Source organism: Anser anser, assembly GCF_964211835.1.
Source record: "Anser anser genome assembly, chromosome: W".
NCBI classification, from domain to species: domain Eukaryota; kingdom Metazoa; phylum Chordata; class Aves; order Anseriformes; family Anatidae; genus Anser; species Anser anser.
In genome coordinates, this window is record NC_139731.1 from 15,639,248 (window position 1) to 15,661,452 (window position 22,205).

The 22,205-nt window shown below is 44.0% G+C and overlaps 1 protein-coding gene and 1 long non-coding RNA gene across 2 annotated transcripts in view; one reads left to right on the forward strand and one right to left on the reverse strand.

Annotated features, from left to right (window-relative positions):
• The first annotated feature begins 13,707 nt into the window (after positions 1 to 13,707).
• Positions 13,708 to 17,984, forward strand: LOC310888802. Its single transcript, XR_014576173.1, has 2 exons — positions 13,708 to 14,351; positions 17,131 to 17,984. It is a non-coding gene; the product is annotated as an uncharacterized lncRNA (long non-coding RNA).
• Positions 17,806 to 22,205, reverse strand: part of LOC310888800 (methyl-CpG-binding domain protein 2) — a 32,800-nt gene continuing 28,400 nt past the window's right edge. The window contains exons 6-7 of the mRNA XM_083815888.1: positions 19,743 to 19,883; positions 17,806 to 18,290 (exon numbers count right to left, since the gene is read on the reverse strand). Of these exons, the coding sequence (XP_083672014.1) occupies positions 19,754 to 19,883 (130 nt within the window). The 3' untranslated portion in view covers positions 17,806 to 18,290; positions 19,743 to 19,753. The remainder of the gene's footprint in view (positions 18,291 to 19,742; positions 19,884 to 22,205) is intronic.

Sequence of the window (22,205 nt, forward strand, 5' to 3'; positions counted from 1 at the left end):
TCCATTTTTCTTATTTTTATTCATGGATCTCACGGAGGCAAAAAATGAAATGCAAAAGCCATGCAAAATTCAGCACAGACACTTCTAGCCCATAAGCTTTCCTTAGGGCATGTGAACTGTATAATTTATAAATAGCTCTTGTAGAGACAAGCCAAAAAATAACCTAGGGAAAAGTAAAACAGAAAAAAAAACCACCTGCCAACCTCTTGTTAGGTGAGGAAGTTCCGATTCAGGCACATTATATCGACCCCAAACGTCGGCTGTTACCTCAAAAACTGTTTTCGAACTTTCCTTTTCCTGAAATAACTTTCTGCTTCTCCCAGCTTTCTCCTACCTGCGTTATTTTTATTTCCTGGCTGCTTTCATCTCCAGCTGACGCCCCTCCTGCAGTACCTGGCGGTGCTTTGTGGGATGCTCGATGCGAGCGAGGAAGGGGAAGCGGGTTTTCCTCCTGCAGGCTCCTCTCTTCACCCTGTATGTGTCGGTATTTACCCCTCCTGGGGAAAAAGAAACCGTGCCATGGGGCTCAGAGCACCAGAGCTGATTCAATATTTATCGCAGCGGCTACAAATACCGGCGCTGACTGCCGTGGGCTTGGAGCAGGGTTTAATTAATCCTAATGAAAAGGCTGGGAGAGGAGGCTGCGCGGTGCTGGGATGCCGGGAGGGCACCCCACATGTCAGCGGGTTACCCCAGAGCTCTTACCCGCTGCGTGGATCCTTGGGAAGATGCAGCAGGTGCTTGCAGCCTCTGTCCCGGCGAAGCAGGATCTTCATAAGAGAAATCGGAGGCTGCTGGCGGAGCCATCCCGCTGGGACCGGGGAATTGGGGTGCTGGCAGTGGTACCCACACAGGCAGCTCCATCCCGCTCCCTGTGCACCAGGGGCCAGCCAGGCTGCGCTGCTCACAGCTTTTAAAACCGCCTCTGGCTCTGAAAACCCCAGGAAGGAAGCTCGAAGAAGACGGCTGCCATTGAACGAGGCCATGCGAACACGTTCCCGTTTCCTCCCAGACATTAATGTCACACCGAGACCCTCGAAGACCAGTGTAAAATTCTCCCTCTTAATGTTTTATCCTGTCCTCATTCCCACGGCTCTGGCAGAATCACCATTTTTCACCATTTGCATATAAAACCTTATTTCTGATTTGAAATAATGTTACTTTCGAGTCCATTTATTTTCTATGATTTATTAAGAAAGTACATCAGTATCACCAAGCTAATTATCATAGGCAAATGACTTGTCATAAAATTAATGTACCTAGCGAGAAAGTTAATAGTTATTATTTAAATTCATTGATTCCTCTTCTTTGTCTGTAATTACTTCCAGATATGTGAATGAATACAATTAATAAGGAAAAGTGAAAATGGAATGAACTTGTTTCAGACTTTTTCCTACACAACAGCCCTTGTTCCTGCAACCTTTGTTCTAAGTGAAAGGACAGCAGGAGATCCAATTTTTATAATTAACTATTTCTTTTTCTTGTTTAGAAGGACATTTAGAAATCGAACCTAAAACCTCACAAAATATTCTGTCTTTTAATTACTAATAAAGTTGCCTGGGAAGAAGCCCTTTAAACAAAGAATTTTAATGGAGTGAATATTTAAAATATTGTGGTGAGTAAATACGTTGAAAATGTTGGGGTCTATTAGTTTCCTGGCAAGCTGCTCTCGTAAGCATAGTTAAAGAGAATTACTGTCCAAGCTCATAAAATAAACTAGACAAATAGCTAGCAATATATTTTCCACCTAATTTTTTTTTTCTGCCTTACTCTGCATTTTCCCCAAGCCCATCTTTCTCTCCTTTATAACCCAAATTCAACTTTCCACTTTGATCAAGTTTAAAACTCCATCTCTTCTTCTTGCTGTTCTTTCAGCTCCATTTTGGGAGCCAGGCTTATCCTCCTGAAGCGAGATAACAGAACAATGCTCTGTGACCTGGAGTGTCCGAGCAGAGCAGCTTTTAATCATTTTCTTAGCAGACCACATGCAAACTGATTTCTGGAGCCTTGACCTGGAGAATTATTAGTGCAAAGGAGGGGGATCAACCCTGCAGACACTGTTTGCAGAAAGGCAACTTATTTCCAACATGAATGACACTTAATTTTCCATCAAATTGTGGGGAGGGATAATCCTCCATAGCAGTTATTTTGGAGAAAATTGCCGCATCTTTGCATACGGTTTGCAAACAGAAAAAAAAGGCTGTTCTCCTTAAACAACTTCTGGGACACAAATGATGTACTCAGCTGCGCGGTGCTGAAGCCAGACTGTCAGCAGGACAAGAAACTAGTTCCTGCCAGGGAAAGATGCGAACCACGATGCTCTGCTTGGACCATCACTGTACGTAAAATATTAATATGTTGCCAGCTGTGAATGCGTACCTGGTGCTTCTTTAGAATTGCCCAAACGCGGGTCAGATATTAGATGCCTTCCCAACTAAATCTCCCTGGGGGAATCTGACTGCATGCGTTAACTCACGTACAGCAAACCTGGAAATACGCCTCCGAAGCCGGGCACAACGTTCTCAGCGAAGACAGTAATAAAGCATGCCTTGTTTATATAGCTGCCTGCATCTTCCTGAGTTAGCGGCCTCTACCCGTTATGATATTTACAGCATTATCATTGCCGGCGTCCTGTAACTAAGAAGCAAATCACTCTAAAATATTGTTCTGTTTTAAAAAAACAACAACAAGGAAAACCAGCAGCCCAGCACAACTTTACTGCAAGGCTGTGCTCAAGAATTTAAGTGCCAAAAAGTCAATGTGTTTACTCAAGTGGACAGGGTGATATATATATGATCTACAGCGTTATACATGAAAGAAACGTATTATTGCTAAAACAGATCGATGACCAGTTACTTCACCTGGTGAATTAGAGTTTGACAGGAATAATCATTTGCATAAACCAAAATCGGACGTACCTGAGCATTGAGAGAGAGGCTTTTGAGCTGTGAGGTTATCATACCCTGCAACTGCTACAAGTGATTTTTTTCAAAAAGAGTCAAAGTTTTCCATTTCTCAACATCATGGGCCAAAGGCAGAGGGTAGGGAACGTCCTGATATGTTTTATACTAATCTCAAATGCATTATGATGCCAGAGAGGCGGCTGTAGAAGTGTTTTCTTCTCCATAATCATTTGTCTTTGTAAGTGACTCATGATTTGGCACCCATTAAAATCAGTAACATCTTTTTTGGTTTTGGCAAGCAATGAATTCTGGTTCCAGTGCATGATGACAACAAACGAACAAAGCTGTTAATGGTTTCTGTGTGTTAAAGATAAGTGCATTGATTATTAAAATGAATGACTAAGAGAGGTACAATGGCTTAATTCATCATGCTTCTTTGCTTTGAAAACTCATATTGTCTTTGATTTAATTTAGGTCTTCAGTTAGTACGAATCACTTGCACTGGCAAATAAAGGCAAGCAAAAGTACAAAGTGACTGCAACCTCTGCCCAGATATGGTGCTGTCAGGTCACACTGCAGCATGAGCATGCCAGTGGGGTAGACAACACGGTCTTCATCGGCAGCATTGCAGTGTCTCTTGGCATCCATCCTGTCTTGAATGTCCCCAGAACTGACGTCCATCTGGCTCCGTGGGCCCTTCCTTCATGCACATACATTTCGTGCAGCCTCCCTGTGCTAGTATAGGGAAATGCAGGTGGAGTCAGCAGCGCTGAAGTTGTCGGTACAAGGAATAGCAGAGCTTCCTGGAGGGTGCACTGAGACTCTTTCCAACATTAACAGTTCATCGCAGCTAGAAGAGGAAACATTTCTTGTGTGGATGGAGATTTTGCTTAATTGTAGGCATAAGTCACCCAGTTATCTTACTGTTGGCAATGCTACGATTTACTGTGGTTTTTTTCCACCTTGGATGGGTAAAGGTGTTATAGAAAACCTGATAATACTCTGGCACTGCCAAGGTATAATGCAGGGAGTTGCTGGGATTGTTCCCTAATCCCATCAGCAATCCTGCCGATAGCCTATTGTCCAGGCTGCTGTGCCTTTCCCTGGAAACTGGGGGTTCCTTCTCCCAGCTTCCCAGTGGGTGGACAGGTCTCATCCCCTGCTCCACCTACAGATGGGCTGCAGCAGCCTGGGACGGCACCACTGCTCCTGGGTGTACCCCATGTGCAAAACTGAGCGTCCCCTGCAAGTTGTCTCACCCATTTGCACAGCTACGTGAGTGCGCCAGGTGTGGAGGAATGCCTCTGAAAACTGAAATTGTGAGCACGAAGCTCATAGAAGCCCTTGTTTGTATTCATTCGCTCGGCGTAATGCACTGTAATGGTTACATTTCATCACTATTTCTTGCTAGCATTATTATGGGTAAATTTCCAACAATCGAAGTGAATAATAATTCAGAGCTGGTTTCAGTTTACAGATGAAGGCGCCTAAATGTTTATGCCTACGCATGTGGAAATTAGGTATCCAAACTTTCACAGTCCTCAGTGGGGACTGAATTCACTGGAGCCCGGGGAGCTATTTCTGCTCAGTTTAATGTCAATTCCTGGCAGCAGAAGAGCCGATTGTGTTGGCTCAATTCAGCTGCTCTTCTGTTGGTAGTTCTTGCTGTTTGGCATGCTCTGGTGTGTTGGAGACACCCAAAATGGAGGTAGGCCTGACACAAGGCCTAAGGGATCGCCGTAGCTGTCGGCGGTAACAACTAGAAGACAAGATTCCGCAGAACGGCTGAAAAGGCACAAAGTGCCTTAATCTATAACCTAAATGCGACATAGATAACTTTGGGCTAGGTGACGTGCCTGCTGGAAGTCAACAGGGCACGTGCTGAGGAGGCAGGATTCCCCGTGACTATTATGTAGCTCAAAATAGATTAACGAAGAACAGGTCTGACTGAAGTTCTGGAAAATTCCTGTGTGGGTTTCAGCTGATTCGGTGAATAATTTGGCTCCCCAACTTCTGTGTGGTGTATTTGGCATATATGAACTCATAATTAATATGTTTATCTACTTCAAGGCTATTGGCATCTAATTTTGTTCCAGATTCTGATCTTTGAGGGTGTTTTCATTCTCTGTGAAGGGAGCTGACATTTTTATTTTGCAGGCTGAAGGATTAGTGAGTCCGTCCCCCCTCCCTTTTTTTTTTTTTAATCTTCGCTTTATATTGGATTCTTCCAAATAATTCAGATCAAAATGTGTGGTGAAAAAGGACATATTAAGGTGTTTGCTCTAAAGGAACTGTACAAGATTTAGAAGAGCTTTCATGTCTGGGTTCTTGAGAAGTGATGTCTGTAGCTCTTGACATTAAAATACACACAAAATATCAGGGACTGACCGCAGGCCCCGTTCCCCTGTGCTGCTCGGGGCGGGAAGAGGGTGGATGGGGGAAGGCATTTTTAGTTTGCTTTCTATAAAAAATAGGGGTTGTGGTGGAGCTCGGCTGCCCACCTGAGTAAAACCACCAGAGCAGGGCAGGGCCCTGGGCACAGCCTGTGCCCCTGGGGGGTCCGCAGCAGCCCCCAGCTGTGCCTGGGGCGCCCCATGGAGCTGTGGGGCCAGTGGGGTCTCGTGCCGGTGTGGGAAGAGGGTGTGGGGATGGGGCAGTCAGCAGCCGAGTCACAGCTGTGGGTCGGGGGATCGGAGCGAGGGGGTCGGGCCCGATGGACCCAGGGGTCCCTTCCGACCCTGCCATTTGCAGACCTTGCCAGGCAGCACGGGCGTGCGATTTTAAACAGCGTTACCTCAGAGTTTCCCATTACGGAAAGCATGTTGCAAGGGTTAAGTAAGACTAGATTAATGCTATTTTTCAGAAACAGGATTTTAAGCATCCCAAGGTTTACTATTCCTGTACCGAAAGCATCAAAGACAATGGCAGTTTGCGGGGAAGTCCTTGAGGAGAGGCTCACAAATAACTCATGCTGGGACAAGCAAGCATTTAAAATGCATTGCGGTAACACAAATGGAGCAAGTGGGTGATTAAATCCGGAGTAGTTTAAGTCCAGTCAGCAGTAAACGTGGAGCAAACCCCCCCAGAGGTGCCCCGAGATGCGGTTGGAGCTGAGGTGAAGATGAGCTCAGGGCCTTCTTACCTCAGATGGCTTCCTCTGGAAAACGCATTTCGGATCCATTCTTCTAAACGGAATGACTTCATTACTCATTTATCCCAATCTATTTTTTGATAGAGTAGGATTTTAGAAGACCAACTCTTAACCAAAAGACTATTTAAATGTCTACTTGAAAGAAACTCAGGTAAAATTCCCAGCAGTCACGCTGTAAGATCACTGTGGTGTCCCCAGTCAGGGGGCTGAGGATTGGATCACTCCAGAATGGTGATACGGTTGTTAATAACAGATTTTCAGACATTTATACATTTGTTAATAATGTATACTTGCTGGTGCATTAAAAAAAAAAATTCACATCTTCATTCGTCTCCACAGCAAAATCTCTTGCCTTAATATAGCTAATGCTGACATTATTATTCCCCATCAATAATTCACATCAAGTTGATTATAGTAAAATTCCTTGTGCCATTTTTTCTGCTGCTCTTTGCTCATTCTTTCAGGCAGCCAGCCCGTGGCGGCTGGGTTTCTGACATGGGCTAAAAGCACTAATTTGCAGAACTTGCTCATTGTGAAATACTCTACTCCTCCGTGCTAAAGAGACTTTGCTATTCAATACCAGAACAATTAAGAAGCCTTGAGGAAGCCACAAAACACATGGGATATGAAGTGAATTACTGTGACTATGTCTCATGTCTTTCATTTATTGTTTAGGCTTGTCTTTACAGAAAATTTATTGAAAATATCATCTACTTAGGATCCAGCCCAGGTTCTTACTTGCCCTGTAGTTCTGTAATCCCAGAGCATCCCTCACAAAGTCGCATACCTTAATGAAGGAAAGTTTCTGAAGTATTTAACCAATGTGCTAAGCTCCCGCTGTCTTTGTGGGATTGAACAAATGTAATTAAACTGAATATTCTGTATCTTCCCCCCAAGCCCCTCAGATGCTCCCCTGTGATCATTATTGAATATTCTTTCACCAGTTCAGTACATAATCCTTCTGAGAACAACTGCATTCACTTAGAAAGGATAAAATCAGATGTGCTATATATGAAGCCAGTTCAAGGCTACTGTTAAATGGCTTCCAAGTCATTCTTTTGAACAATAACATAAAAGCAAATTATTTTTTTCCTTCAGATACAGAATCTGTGCTCATTCTGTTCTTTTCTGTCTTCAGCCTGTCTTCGACTTTCAGTCAAGATAATCACTGTTGACTTAAAGTACAAGTTTAGGAACAATATCAAGAAATGATTTGTGTCCAGGTGAGTCCTGGTCCTACTGAAATGGAAGTAAATTAGAGATATTTTAAATATATGTATCATTCAGCTGGACAGAAAAGCCTGGAAGGAAAGCACAGATGGTAAAAACGTGATTTTGAGGAAGTCCCCCTCATCTTCATAAGACTTAACCTGCCAAACGTCGTTTGGGAGGACAACTCAGTGAGATGCAAGGAACCCAGGAGATTTTTTTTGTCAATTGCTGTTTTTCTTCTTTGGCATTTAAGTCTGGTGTTGTCTTCCATGACTGCTAGGAGAAAACGGAGGCGCTAACAGAGACATCAGAGGATGAAATGAACGCCTCATGGACAAGGGCTGAACTCATTCAGCAGGTGTCTTTGATGACAGAAGCACAATAAAGAAGAACGAACAATTGGGAAGGACGGAAAAACCCTGAGAAATAACCTCAGGTAAAGAGGAGCTGCTCTGGCAGAGATGAATGTGTACCGATCATGTAGCTGCGTGCCATTTAATAGCATTGCGAAGGTACAAGATGCAAGACATGGTTTTCACATTGTGATACTGGTTGTCCTATAAATACCATGAATAGACTGATGAGTTTGGATAGACAGCGTCCTAATTATGAAAATGTGAACGTATTACATAAATAGGAAAGTACTAGTAATAGCTTTTGGCACAAAGCATTCAATGTTACAATAAGTTAATGGAGCAGCCTTAGGTCCCCAAGCTGTGCAAACAAGGGACGAGGCAGGCTTCCCATTATGCGCTCCTAGCTGAGACCCGCAATACACAACATTTACTCTAACTACTGTCCACCAGCATAAAAATCAGCCCCCGTGGGAGGCTGAACTTGCAGCATAATCAAGTGTGCAACAGAGAAAGGGGTATAGAATTCTGCCAAAGGAGATAATGAATGTCCTTTCCAATCCGGAAAATAATGTAAGGGGCCATTATTGTTTAAGGGATCTGAAAGGAATAGCAAGTAGAGGCGAGACAAAATTACGCTGTTTTAAACACACACGTACCTATTGGAGAGTGACTCTTCCCCTGGAGAGTGAGATCCTTTGTTATTGCCTGCAGAATTTATCCCCGTTCTGTTTGCAAACACTTCTAGGTGCTGTAAAAGTGATGGGTGCTAATTTCCCGAGTTACCTCAGTCTTACAGATAAGACGCTCAATTCCACGAGGTATTAAACTCAGTGGGACCCGCTGGGTCCCCAGTGCTCCACCGCTGACGTTTATTGACTTTTTTGCTTCTTTTTTGCTGCATACCTTGGCCACTGACACTTTTATATCAACAACAAGACTTGGCCACAAGAGTCAGATCCCTGTTGTCATATCCAGACTAACAGCAATCATGTAGTTGCTTTTTCTCATTGATATTTTTTTCTCATTGATATTTTTTTCTCATTGATATTTTTTTCTCATTGATGTTTCGACGTACACGAAATGAGAGAGGTCAGCCCTCGTCTTCAGCTGATGCACCTCTGCCTTCGTGACGCTTCAGCAGCCTCGTCCCCTTCTCCTGAATTAACTGGCCAACGTTGGCAGGGGTTTGGTAAGAAACCTGCAAGATCACCCAGTGCCTTACTTCTGGGAGTTTCAACGGAAAAGAAGCAGAAAGCACACAGACACCTAGAGGAAGGACACGACGTCGTTCGGTACGCCTCCCCTCCCCACCGTTCCCTCCTCACTCGTTCTCACAGCTGGCTCAGAATAAATTCATTTATTCAGAACGGGTACTTGACGACGAGCGCTAGCCAAAAGCTCAAAAATGCACGCAGTTATTTCAGATTTGTAGCGTTCAACATTCTTTATCTGCCCCCGTACAATCCAAATTCCAGCAGCTATGCCAAACACCTTGTTAAAACTTTCAAAACTGCCATGAAAACTGTCAGGGGAGATAAACAATCTTTAAATCAGAAAATAGCTTCTTGCCTGCTATCTTATCAGCCAATACCACCTACTTATAAGAACGTGTGCCTGCTGAACTACTACTGCTGGGAAGACATTTGCAGAAGACTGGGAGCTCTGAGACTTGATTCGAGTAAGAGTCAGCTTCTCTTCTTTTTTTTTTTTCAGATTTACAGCCTCTCTTCGAGACTGACAGGAGCCTTTGCCTGAACTGATCGTTGTAACTTTAAAAGCCAGCCAGTCACCATCAGGGGCCTTTGCAAATCTCTGCCTTTCACTGCCTACATGAAAATTGCTTTGTGTTTCCAGGTACTTCTAAACCTTACATACAAGCTTCTGCTTTTGTTTACTCCATTGTTTTTTTCTGAGTCTTTTATTATTTTTTTTTTTCTGGTAAGGCTGCTCATTTGAAAAAAGTTCCCTTACACTCCTTTAGTCCCTTCTCCCAAGGCTGGTTTCTAGGGGAAAAAAATTGCCTCTTTCTTCCTCTTACTGCAAGTTGTGACACTCATCATTTTATAAATCCTGATTCAGACCGTCTTTTGAAAAGAGCAGCTTGGTTGTCCATCAAAATATCATCCGAGCCTGGAAGCTGCTGCATAAACCGTTCTCGCTGGTAGGAGGAATATTTCAAACCCAGCCACACAAATAACGAGAACAAATGTATGTAAATAAATCATTCAAAGCAAGATTTTATCCCATTGCTGGTAGTAGTGAATGTTAACAGATAGAGAAAGGAGGATATTTTAGCCACTGAGTGCCTGTCAGGTATTGCAAATAAAGAAACGATGTGCAAGAAATCACCGGTGTGGTGTAAGTCAAAATTTGTAGTTATACAGCCTTCCTGGATGTGCTGTGGCAACTGCCCTGGGTCACAATTTTCAAGAACAATTGACCATTTTGCGCATCCAACAAACGGTATTTCAGCCCTCATTTTCAGACCTGCTGAGCCCCAGACAAGCACACTCCAATCGAATTGCACGGATTCTCAGAAAAAAAAAAATAAATAAATAGCTTCAGACTGTTCGGAGCAAAAGTTAAAGCCTGTGCTTGAAAAAAAGTAGTTGTTGAACCCCTGCCTCTCAGTTCCTGTTTCACCGAGAGATGAATAGCCCTGATCTTCCTCCTAGCGGTGGATTTCGAAAGCACAAATCCAGAGAGAGAAATTGGAAAAAAAAAAAAAAAAAAAAAAACACAAAACGTTGGCGTGTCTTCAGGAAACTCAGTAGTTCAGCCCTTTGTATTTTCATTATGGTTCGAGAGAATTTAAGTGCTACAGCGAGCAGAGGGAGACTCCATCCCCACCAACACTGGCACAATTCCCTTTGAAACCAGCAGGGTATCCGAGCAGCACTGGGCAGCAAAAAGTGTTTCCCAAAGTCTCTTTTAATGCTGATAAAAACCGAATGACTCCGTTCCCCATGGTGAAGGGGGATTCGTTTCAGAGACAAATCAAAAGTAAAGGCTGCAAGCAAAAGAAAGCAAGCTGGTAAATACAAAGTAATTAAACGCCACGGATTAGGCAGCGTGGTCTGATGATATATGGAAGAAGGGGAACACACAAATTGGGAGTGACGATAGTGATAATGATATAGAAAAGTGTATTTAGATGTTCCAAGGGGGAGTGAGGTAAGAAAAGAGAAACCTGGGCTATGCTTAGGGGTGAAGTTTCCCGTGGGTCTACGGGATTTTGAATAGTTGCTGGAAGAGTAGTAGATGTCACAGGGGTTAGGGTTGGGGTCCTTTAACAAGGCTGGAGGTAGCTCTAAAATGTAACAGAGGACTCAATCCTATGACATAAGAAAGATGAGCCGACAGACTGCCAACTCAAAGGGCTTTTCATTACAAAAGAGTTGAATATTCAGCTGGACAACGTGCAAGATACTGTTGTAGGAGCAGCAGAATATCCATAGTCAAACCAGAAGAGAAAGGGACTGATCTTGTTCCCATTACAGGTGACACCTCTTTTTTTTTTTTTTTCCCCTCTTTTCTTTTTTCTTTTTAAACAGCAGAGACATGCCCAGCTCTTCAGTTAGACAATCACGTGTTTCTGCAAGAGAAACTTTTTTTTCGTTATCCTTCTTTTCCTTTTATGAAACAGTAAAACTTCGGGAAAAGTTCTAAAGCACTTTGAAGTCTGTAACCTTATAAAGTTGTAAGGTTCTCCTGTCCCTAAGCTACACTGTAAAATAAGTCCACTGCACAAGCTCGTTTCATTTTTAATAATTCTATAGTTATTGCCCCATAACTTTCCTGGTCATGAACTCCAGGTATAAAATCAAGCAAGAAATCTGAGGGCTCATTAATAAAACGCTCTCACACAATTTCTTTGCAGTCACTAATTTAGGGGACGGATTCATCCCTCGGATGTATGCGGACAGATGCCGCCAGCGAGTGGCTCCGTGGACACGGCAGCTGAGTTTAACCTCAGAAAACACAAGGTGAGACGTAATTGTGGAAAAGCGTGCTCTCTGCTGTTAGTTTTAATAGGACAAAAGACAGCAGACGCATCACGCACACACAGAGGTCCATTCTTGAAAATGTACTGAAGAATAAAATCAGGCTGTGAATGCTGAAGGAATAAGACAGTGTCAGAAAAATAAATAAATAAATAAAAGTAACACTTTATGTAGCTTTAAATAGAGACGAGTCTATATGATCCAGTGCTGGAATTCAAACTGTCACGCAGAATTACAGTCTTTACCAAATCACGCGGTGAAAATAGTCGCAGGGACAAGAGTCCTGCAGATTTTTCAGCGCCTGACTTGTTTTGGGCCCGGGGGGATGCGAAGCCCCTGCATCAGGACAGGGGGTGTCCGGCTGCAGAGGTGGCTGGGACCCACTGCCAGGGCACTGCCAGAGCACTTCTTCGGAGGCTCCGCAGTGGGTGACAATAAATCTGTGACATTCGAGATTTATTTTTGAAGTTCCATAAGCTTGCAACAGCTGAAAATGGAAGGGTTCAAGTCCTCTACTAAATTTTGAATTTTGGTTTTAAAAAACTGCCTACTAAAGACATCCCTGAAAGGCTTCCCGGGTTTTAATTGAAAAAATATTTTTTGCACATACATGAAGTGTCATTTTAAAAATCACATTTTATATTGTGGTATTACAAAAACTGCACTCACATTTATTGATTAAACCACTATAAAACCAATTATAGATTATAAAAATTCTACGGGATTTTTCCGTGCAAATAAATGATTCACATTAATCTGTGCTGGGAACAAAGAGTTTCCAATGGCATGAGCATAACTGTGAGTACTGAACAAACATCAGGTTCAGAGCAAAACATTTTATTATATTCATTACATCTTGCTTGAGACTCACAGAATGAGAGATATCAGAAATAGTTTTTTTTTCTTGGAAATGTAAAACCCCGACGCTCTTAAGTAATTGTAAATGTGGTGGTAAAAATTCTCCTCTCCCCAGAAACCTGTCCTGTTTCCTTTTCTATTTTTTTTCCTTATATTTTTCACGTTCTCATTTTAATCTTTTCATTGTAACACCATTCTTCTATTAAGGAAAAAAAAGAAAAAATAGAGTCGTGTTTGTCTTGTCCCTCCAAAATGCGGCTCTGTGGTGTCCAGCTGTCCCCGCGAGGCTCCGTGTGCTCTGCGCTCACCCGGGCACCACTCACGCTCCCAGTGCCGTGCTGCTCTGGGAAATTTCCCAAAATAGATGTGTTGGAGTAATTGTTCCCTACGAGTTATTTTGGTATCTACCCCTGCGTGAACTCTCTCAATCTGAAATCATTAATTTTTTCCCCATCTGGAGGCGGATTGAGCTAAATTTGAAAAAATAATCATTGCAATCTGGAACAAATTTCCACAGGGGGCCTACACTGGAATAACTTTTTTGGAAATAATTAGTCTATTGCCGGTCTGTTGGCAAACTTCCCGGCGTAGCGAAGCCGTTGCAGGGTGCTGCTGAACTCGTTCGCAAAGCGCCGCGCAGCGCCGGGACCAAATGCGGATGGCGGTGCCCACGGGGAGCCCAGCGGCAGGGCCGGGAGCAGGAACTGAGCTCGCAGGTGGGTGCACAGCCTGCTTTCAGGGCTCCACTGTGCCCACCTGCAGCCCTAGGAAGCCCTAGGTAAGTCAGAAGACAAGTTGTAGGGCTTTTTTTTTTGCTTCCTGACCTTGCTCGGCACCCAGGAGTGCTTCATGTTCTCCAGTAGCTGCAGACGTAAGCTGCGTTAAGGATGAAAGTTATCAGTAGTGAGTTGAATTGTAACAGCCAAATGCTGCTCCTTCTGGACCCCCACCACACCAATGCCTCTATCAAATACTTAATAGATTATTTTTATTTCTCCTCTTCAGCAGAAAGCAGCGCGTGCCAGCAGCGCAGACGGGAAGGAGGCTGCTGGAGGTGGAGGGACCCTGCGTGGTGGCAAAGTGCCCGGGGGCAGAGACAGCACACCCAATTTCGTGTGAGATCCCAATCTCACCCGAAAGGTGGCATTTTGAGGAATGAAAGACCTCTACCCTCGTATTACTCGTTCAGAGGTGACAGTACGGGAGGGAATATGACGCGGCACTCCACCTCCTCACTCCCAGCGGCGATTTCGGCATCGGGCCCATCAGGTGCTGAGCCAGCCTGCCACCTCTCCTTGCACAACCTCCAACAAGGTGCTTTGGCTGGAGGCCAACGAGGTTGCAAGCCTTCTCTCTATAAAACAGCTAAATTACCAGGAATGACAGATGTGGGCCACTGCAGTAATTTGAGGTGGATTAAGGGATGCTGGGAAGCAAGAAGGCACCGTAAAACCAGTTCTTGCTAAACTGGCAACTCTTGACTTTTAACAGAAGCTGACAGAGTTTCAGGACTGAAATAAGTAGGATTGAGGGCCATGAAACTGCCAGAGATTTGGAATCCTTCGTGAAAATAGAGCGATGCTAAATTGCCTGCTGAACTGCTGATCTCTGGATTTGAGGATGCGAACCTGAGGGCCTTCCCTTCGATGGAAACCTTTGAGAAGAAGTCATTGTTGATGGGGAGAAACAGGGGCTCACTTTTTACTACAGATTTTCCCCAGAGACAAATATAATTATTCAGAGACTAAAATCTGTCCTGGGACAGGAATCGATACTTCTGTTTTAAGCTGCAGTCACAGGGAATGAGTACGTGCTAAAACCGTCTGTAAGGGCTTCCCGAGGCTCTGTCCTGGCTGTAGCTTCCCAGGTGAGTGCTCACACCCTTTGCTCTTACCTGGACTGATCTTTCCCCTCTGTCCTCAGAACGAAACTTTCCTGAATGCATTTTGCTACCTCATCAGGGAAGCGGCAGAGGAAACAGAATGGGAATCACTCCTCATTCAGCCTCATGCTAATGCAATTTCCCTTTTTGTTACTTTCCATCTTTCAGAGTTCAAATTCAGCTGCAGGAGCTCAGATTAACAAGTTTAAAATATCAGAAATATTTTAGGGGCAGCGTTCCCACTTCATAGGCCAGCACTTAGTGCCTCAGAAGAAAGCCATCAGTTTGCAGCCGAAGGTCAGACCCCGGAGGCAGACCTCTGACAGGCTTTCTGTCTGTGCCCCAGACAGAAAGGGGTGCTTTTAAACAGAAAAAAAGTCCCTGATGTTTATCAGGCAGGAGTCTTTAGCAAAATTTTAGGACAAACTGCCACCAGCTGAGGAGCTGAAAGCCACACGGGTACCGAAAAAGACCTGGCAGAGTGTTTCACATGCAGGTTTAGGGTGATCACTTCATGAATTTGGTTAGAACTGGACAAATGTCACCGGGTAGAGGAGAAATTTGGAAGCACTGCATCATTCACTTTGATATTTTTACCAAAATACCGAAGCCCTTGCTCGGGAGAGATTAACCTTTTAATTTGGCGTGCTTAAACTTTGCAAAGAGCAAACCCACCCGGGGGGGGAGACGCTTTGGGCTAGCGTGTTTCCTTTTCAAACAAGAAAAATCGGTTTTTGTGGTGAACGATGTCCCCTCGGAGCGGTGACATCCCGGGGGGGGGGGGGGGGGCAGCGGGTACCTCAGCGCCGGCCCCGCCTGAGGGGAGCCCGCTCCCGCCGGGCCGCGGCCTCACAGGGCCGCAGGCGGCGCCGAGCCTGGAGCCGCAGCGGCCCCTGGGGGCGGCCTCGGGCCTCGGCACACACGTTCAAAGCGTTTCGATTCCCCTTTACTCAAGCACCCCGAGCTAAGCTGCCGGTGTCACCTTGGGAGTGGGGTTTTCATAAAGGCACCTTCAAATATTTGCCTCACAAAGCAATCCTCCATCGGGACTGGGGAGGAGCAGGAATCCATGCGGTGGATGAAGGGAACTGACGCATCCTTTAAGGAACTGTAGCAACTACCTAACGTGCACGTGTTGTAAATCATATTTATTACCAAAAAGTTCAGTATAAATCAGCAGGGGAACACGTCCTGCTGGAAAGAAAATAGGAGGGGAATATTGTGATCAAATGCCACCATTAGTGGCACTGATTTAATGGCAGCAGCTCGTCAAGAGAGACAAAAAGTTGTCTCTTGCTGCCCTACCTCATATAAACCCAAAGCTGAGCCCCTGTCCCAGACACCCGCAGCATGGGTTAGAAGAGCAAATCGTGGCATTTAAGCCTTCTTTTGGGGTGCTCTTGCTCTAAAGAAGCTGTGGCTGCAAGGAGAACGTAGAGGAAAAGAGGGGTTTGAAATTGTTGTCTGGTTCTGAAAGAGGCTGCCAGAACTGTTCGTGTGCACAGGTGTCCACAACGGACTGCGTTTCAGAGCCCTGAGTGCTGTGAACTTTCCGAGTTCTCCAAATAAGAATAAGTCCTTTAAACAGCAACTGAATCATTCCTGCTTTCTTGTTTTGACACCTGCTTTCACATGAAGTGCTCTCAGTTTTACATACCAGCAGCTTATATCACGTGTCAAATCTATCTGTGACAGGATAAAGCTAAAGTAAGAGCACTAAACCGTCAGCCAAAATGATTAATAATCCACTTGTTTAAGGGCACAGGAGAAGGACGAGGGCTGTCAGTGATAATCTCAAACTCACTTGAGCTAGGGCAAGGCACGAGATGGGAGAGCAGCAGACGGGTGCCCGGAGGGAAGAGGCAGACTCATTTCAGCTCGAAGGGCCGCCTGTGGAAGCAGGGAAGCCTTGCGTGGGTCTCCCCAGGCTTCAGAGCCAGAACCATGTCCTCTTCATGAGCATGTGCGAGCTCTAGGCCAGCGCTGCCCTTCCCTCTCAGTGCTCTTACCGATTTCCAGACAGAAAGATACCATTAAAACCAGGAAGTCATTCCTCAAGGATCCCTCAGTGAATTTATATCCACCTTCTTAGTACTGAAATGCCACCTTACATGAAATATTGATGCCACTCTGACATGAAACATTTTAACTTGGAAGAGCCTCTAAAGCCACTTCTGTGTGGGTTTTACTGGACTTCAGCACGCAGTCACCTAAGTGTGATGTCCTGGTATTTTCATCCCTAAAATGAGACTGCATTGTACAGCTACACGGGAGAAGCCACTCACATCCTCATCCAGGAGCTTTTGATCAGTAATTACACAAAAACAACTCTGGAACTAGAACAGAGTACAAGCTATTTTTTAAGTCCAAATAATTATCTGTGGCAACGTGTATTTACTAGCCTTCACCACTGTTCTGCCTTCTGAGCTGTATCCCTCAAACCCTTACCTTGTGTTCTGAAACGTTACTAGGCTCTGCAGCACAGACAGATTTTCCCCCAGAAAAGCAATCTTTGTGAAATTCACCAAATAACAACCATTTGCTGGGAATATGGTTTCTTTCCAATTTCACCGAAGCTTGCTAGTAACAGGCTCCATTCTTTTTTTTCTTGAGGAGAGAGTTCGATTGTTCCCTGGTCTCCCGCCAGACTGGAGAAAGCCAGACCCATTAATTTCTTTTATTCTGCCCAATTATAAATCTGAAGGAAGCTCATTCGTAAAAGTGATGGTTTTTCATAAAACTGATGGTTTGTGTTGATTCCCAGCCCCCCAGGACAGGAGCACCTGCAGATGGGCTGGCTCTCTGCTTTCCCTCCTGCAAACCGTGCTGTGCAGACAGAAGAGGGATGCTGGAGGTGATGGAAAACCTCACCCACTGCAGGCTGCGGAGCAGGACGATGTGTTACCAGCCCTGGAGAAGCAGCCTTTAACCTTGGAGCTACCGTGACCTGCCAGGCAATTCAGTCATCAAACCCCCAGGGAAGTTAAGCAGACCCACTCTGTTCCTGAGTCTGCAGGAACTGCGCAGACCCAACTCACTTCACAGAAGTCTCCGCAGTGCCGCGGGCCATCCCGGTGTCCTAACTGCTTTGTCTCAGCAGACAGAAACAACAGCGAGTTTCGGCACCTGCTGCATTCTGCACTGAAGGCACTTTCTTTGCAGTTTCACTTCGACCTCGGAGCAGAACTCTGTGAAGCCGTGCCGGCTACTTATTTTTAGCAGTCCTCTTTCTCAGGGGAAACGCAATTGTTCTTCAGCTCAACTGAAAAATCCACAACTGCCCCCAAGATCAGACAGCTTTCCCGAGGCAGTGCTCTGGGCAAAGACAGAACTTTTTGACACATGCCCTTCCCAGCCTACCCAGCACCTGGCCAAGCAAACCAAATATGAGCAGGGACTGTCTTCGCTTACCGTATCCACAACACAACAAGTTTTCAACTGATTGGAATATAATCTTTTATTTATCTTTACAGTGATGACGGAAGAATGTACAGGTGTTTTCACCCATAGGTATAAAAATCTGTTTATATACAGAGTCACAATAATCTTTAATTGGGAAATCACTCTGTTCTCCTGATCCATCCTTACTAAAAACCACAGGAAAAAAAAAAACAAAAACAAATATTTAATACAGGCAATATAATTCCAGTAGGTTTGCAACCTGGCATCAAAAGCTCAGCTTTAGATTAAGGGTAATGTTTGATACTTAAAAAAGGACTTTAAGTCATAGGACACAAAATAAAGTTGCTTTTCAAATAAGATATATACATCAAAAATAGGAGTCTAAAAAAGGCATTGGTTTTAATGCTATTAGAAAGCTATATAAATGTGCATGGGTCCGTTTCTTCTTATAACGAAAGACCGAAGGAAAAAGTGCCTCTGGCTTTTGGGAATTTCCTCCTGGGACAAGTCAGTTAAAAGTACCTGCAAGAGAGACAGAAATAATCCCTTTTGGAGAAGTAAAGGCTGACGGTTGCATCAATTAGAGTGACTTTGTTTGAACAGTTACAGCTGTGCTTTAGTTCTGTATTAAGAGCACGTTATAAATTGTTCCTAGTGAGTAATAAAAAAAATTACCACCACGTAAGTAGCTGCTCAGTTGTTAAGACTCCTGCTAGTGCCTAGTTATTTTTTTTTATTAAGCACAACCACAACATGACATGCTTTTAACATTCAACCTCTTTCACCACACACCCTCCTGCACGTTACCCAGACTCTGCAGTGTTTCGTTAACAGCCTTAAACCACCTTCTGGATTCTCATTTTTAAAGATGGAATAATTAGTACATTAAAAGTTTCTTAGTATCAACAGATCAGACTGGAAAATTAGTCTGGGAATTATTAGGGAAAAATTATTAAGGAAAAGACACTCCTCTTTCAAGCTGCTTTACATTAACTAATCCACTTAAAAACCCTGTTCAAATCTATAATGAAAGTCATTAGGGCAGAAAGCAGGGATTTTATAGAATACAGACAACACACTGGCTAAGTACATGCAAATAGGCAAGGAGCTGATGAAAAATCAAGGTCTACTGATCCAACTGATTTCTACAGAGAACCGCAGCATCGGTGCAAAAATAACCACTTCTATGACTCCATTACGGAGTAATTATTTCACGCTAAATTAAGAAGCTCAAATTGACAATTTGAGCCTAAAATGGCAAAGGTTCGAAATTTCACACCTTAAATCAGTGTTCTTGCCTGACTTCCTTTAATGTTATCCATAATTAGACTTTTACAGGACAAAAATTCAGGGATTAAGAGTTTGATAGTAAATATCTAGAACTTAATTAAAAGATTGTAGTAGCTTGGAAGGTTACTGGCCTGTTAACTGGACTAAACAACGCTGGCAAATACCTCTCGTACACAACGTAAAGAGCAAATTTCTCTTTATGTTGCACTCATTCTATAAGTAATAAAAATGTGCATTAGAAACATGAATTAATGAATACGTGAATTCGTATTTGTAAGTATTATCCATTTAAAAATAAAGTTTCGGGAACTTGTTATGTAATTTAACTAAATTAAATTCTGAAGAACAGAAGGCGGCCAATTACTTTGATCGCTTTACCCCAGTTCTTCAGCATCTACTAAGCCCTAAAAGATTCACCTGCAATGGTTTCCAGAGACTGGGCTTTTACCCTAAAGGATGAAAGCCACTTTCTTCCTCCCCCAGTGACCCGCGTAGCATTAACGTGAGGATATTCATCTCTAAATATGCAAAACTGCCCCTGCTGATGTGGTGCACGTCAGCCAACAAATGTGCTGGGAGAACGTCGGGCCGCGTGATACGCTGCCGTCTACCTCATGACTGCCGAGTGATCGCCGGCGGATGAGATAGGGAAATCTGAGTGTGCCTCCTGGAGGCCTGACTCACCTGATTTCTTTTTATGCTTCATCTCCATTATCCATTTCTACCTCTATATCTTTTGTCGTATCAGCCGCCCGTGACAAAATGTCTGCCATTAGTGCTTCCTCCAGTTTTTTACGCACTTGTTGCACCCGCTCTTCTTGTTTTCTGAAAGGAGAGAAGGGAAGAAGGGGCAGAGATGTCAATCCTTCAAGTATAATATCAGCCTGGGAACATGCTACGTGGATAAACAATGACTCAGGACTGTTTTTTTAACCCACATTGACTAGTTCTTTAATATATTACCTTCACGTTCAAGTATTATCTACTAGTCACTGATGCATTTTGGGCAGCAGCAACAAATGTTTGTTTCCCTGTTGAGCTATTTCAAACATCTTACCTCAGATGTCTATGAAAATTTACGGCATTTTGAGTCAATAGTTAGTTTGGAAGGTAATATGTAGCTTTCCTGTGTTACCTGAAAACAAGGAGTCCTCTTCTGAAGTTTTCCCAAGAGCACACAACTTTTGCAAAAGAACAATTTTTTTAAAACTCGAAAATACACCTGTTCTATCAAGCTACGTTTTCTAAAAATAAAAAATATGCTTAAAAATGACCAGAACTCATCAGAAACAGGCACAGTCAGCACAGGAAAACATTTGTCAGAGTGCCGCAAACACCCTGCAGCTATTTAGGATGGCAGGACAGATAGGAAGAACATCAAATCTTAGAAGAGCAGGAGTGATATCTAGCGTGCTGCACAAGCCAGAAGCCTCTCAGGAGCACCAGCCTCTAAAGCTGTTCAGTCCTACAGCTGCAGCTACTGCCAGCACTCCCTGAGTACTTCGGAGGAGGCTGTCTGCTCAGAGATAGCAAAAGGAAGTCAAGAACAAACTAGCAGCTCGGTACAGAAATTGTTTTCTGTCTTCCAGCTGTTTCCTATCCTTGTTTTCTATCCTCCACAGACAGCTCGCTGTCTCCCAGAGCTGTTAACTTTCAGTGCCTTGACAGTGATATTTCAAACCCCTGGGCAAAGAACCGAACCAAAGATGCCTTATAACCTGTGTGACAAAGGAGAAATAAAACACAATAGCAACTTTAGTATTTGTTAATTGAATGAAAGCGATCCCGAGACCAAAAATAAGATGAAATATAATCAAAACAAAAAAAAAAGTTTCCTTCTTACCACCTCAAACCTAATGTCAGTGGTATTTAACTCTCACGAGACACAGAAGCGACAGCCGATTTCCTGCATACTGGACCAGCTGCTGTTATTAAGGGCCCACGTTCCCTATTAACAGGGCACGTGGCCTCCTCCTGAGATTCTTCTTCCCCCTTGCAGGCCTTCCTCACCTCCCAAAGTCAGGTGAAGACAGTGCTTTCCCAAGTTACCTCATTTCCAACTTGTCAGCCAGCTATTTGATCTCCCTGGCAGCAAGAACCATAAAACAGCTCGCAGCGCTTCCAGTCCTGAGTAGGCTGCTCTTCTGGCAAATAGGTTTAAGTATTAAAAACCCAGCTCTGTTTACACAAGCGGTATTACTTTTAAAGCGCAGGAGCCACCAAGAGCAAACACTTAAGAACCAACAGCAAAAAAAAAACGTGCTACTGAGAAGAAGTGCTCATCTTTAAGTAAAACACTAAGGCTCAGACTATCTGCGCTAAGCAGCTCCCCGGCCACATGCTCTTTTCAGCCTTCCTCCTGCCAAGACACAATCCTCATCCTACAGTAGTCGTGCTATTGTCTTCAAAAGCAAGCGAGCGGTAAAGCTACGCTCCTCCTAACACCGAAATTCATAAGCCCCTCATTCAAATTCCGACCGTATTTTCAGTGGAAAACTGCTTTATGCAACAGGACAGCGTATAAAGTCGCATTCAGATGATTTCTTTAGTGCTCAGAATGATTTTCTTTGTCCGCACTGCTTGCGTACATCACTTCGTGGTGGGCGCTGAGAAGAATGCATGCTTTAAAGACACACGTGATTCGACATCGCTGCCTGCAATCAAACCGTGGTATTGTGCCAGCCTCCCTGATGATTTCTCCTCCTGCTTTGCTATGTCGTTAAACCTATCGAGGCTCCATCTGATTGAATTCCTTACGTGCTGGCACTGAAACACGTACTCCGTCACCAAAACAGAAAAAAATTGTAATAGCTCTAGTAAATAGCATTTAGCTGCGGAACACAAACCTGTCTTTACATTTTGGATTGGGGTCAGATTCGATGGGACAAAATGCACAGAACCAACCTGTTCCTGACCGAACACCAGTTCCTCCTCCCTGCGTATCAGGAGAAAGAACTCACCTTCTCCCCTGATCCTCCAGCACACTGAAGTGCAGTGTTTTTTTTGGAAAGAGTCTAATTAAGAACCATCACCATGTAAGTGCTTACAGTAACATGTACCCTATTTTTGGGTAAAACATCCTCCGGAGCTTTTCAGCAGCAGGTTTCCAGAAGTCTTCCACTAACCAGGATCTGAGATGCAGCGCTG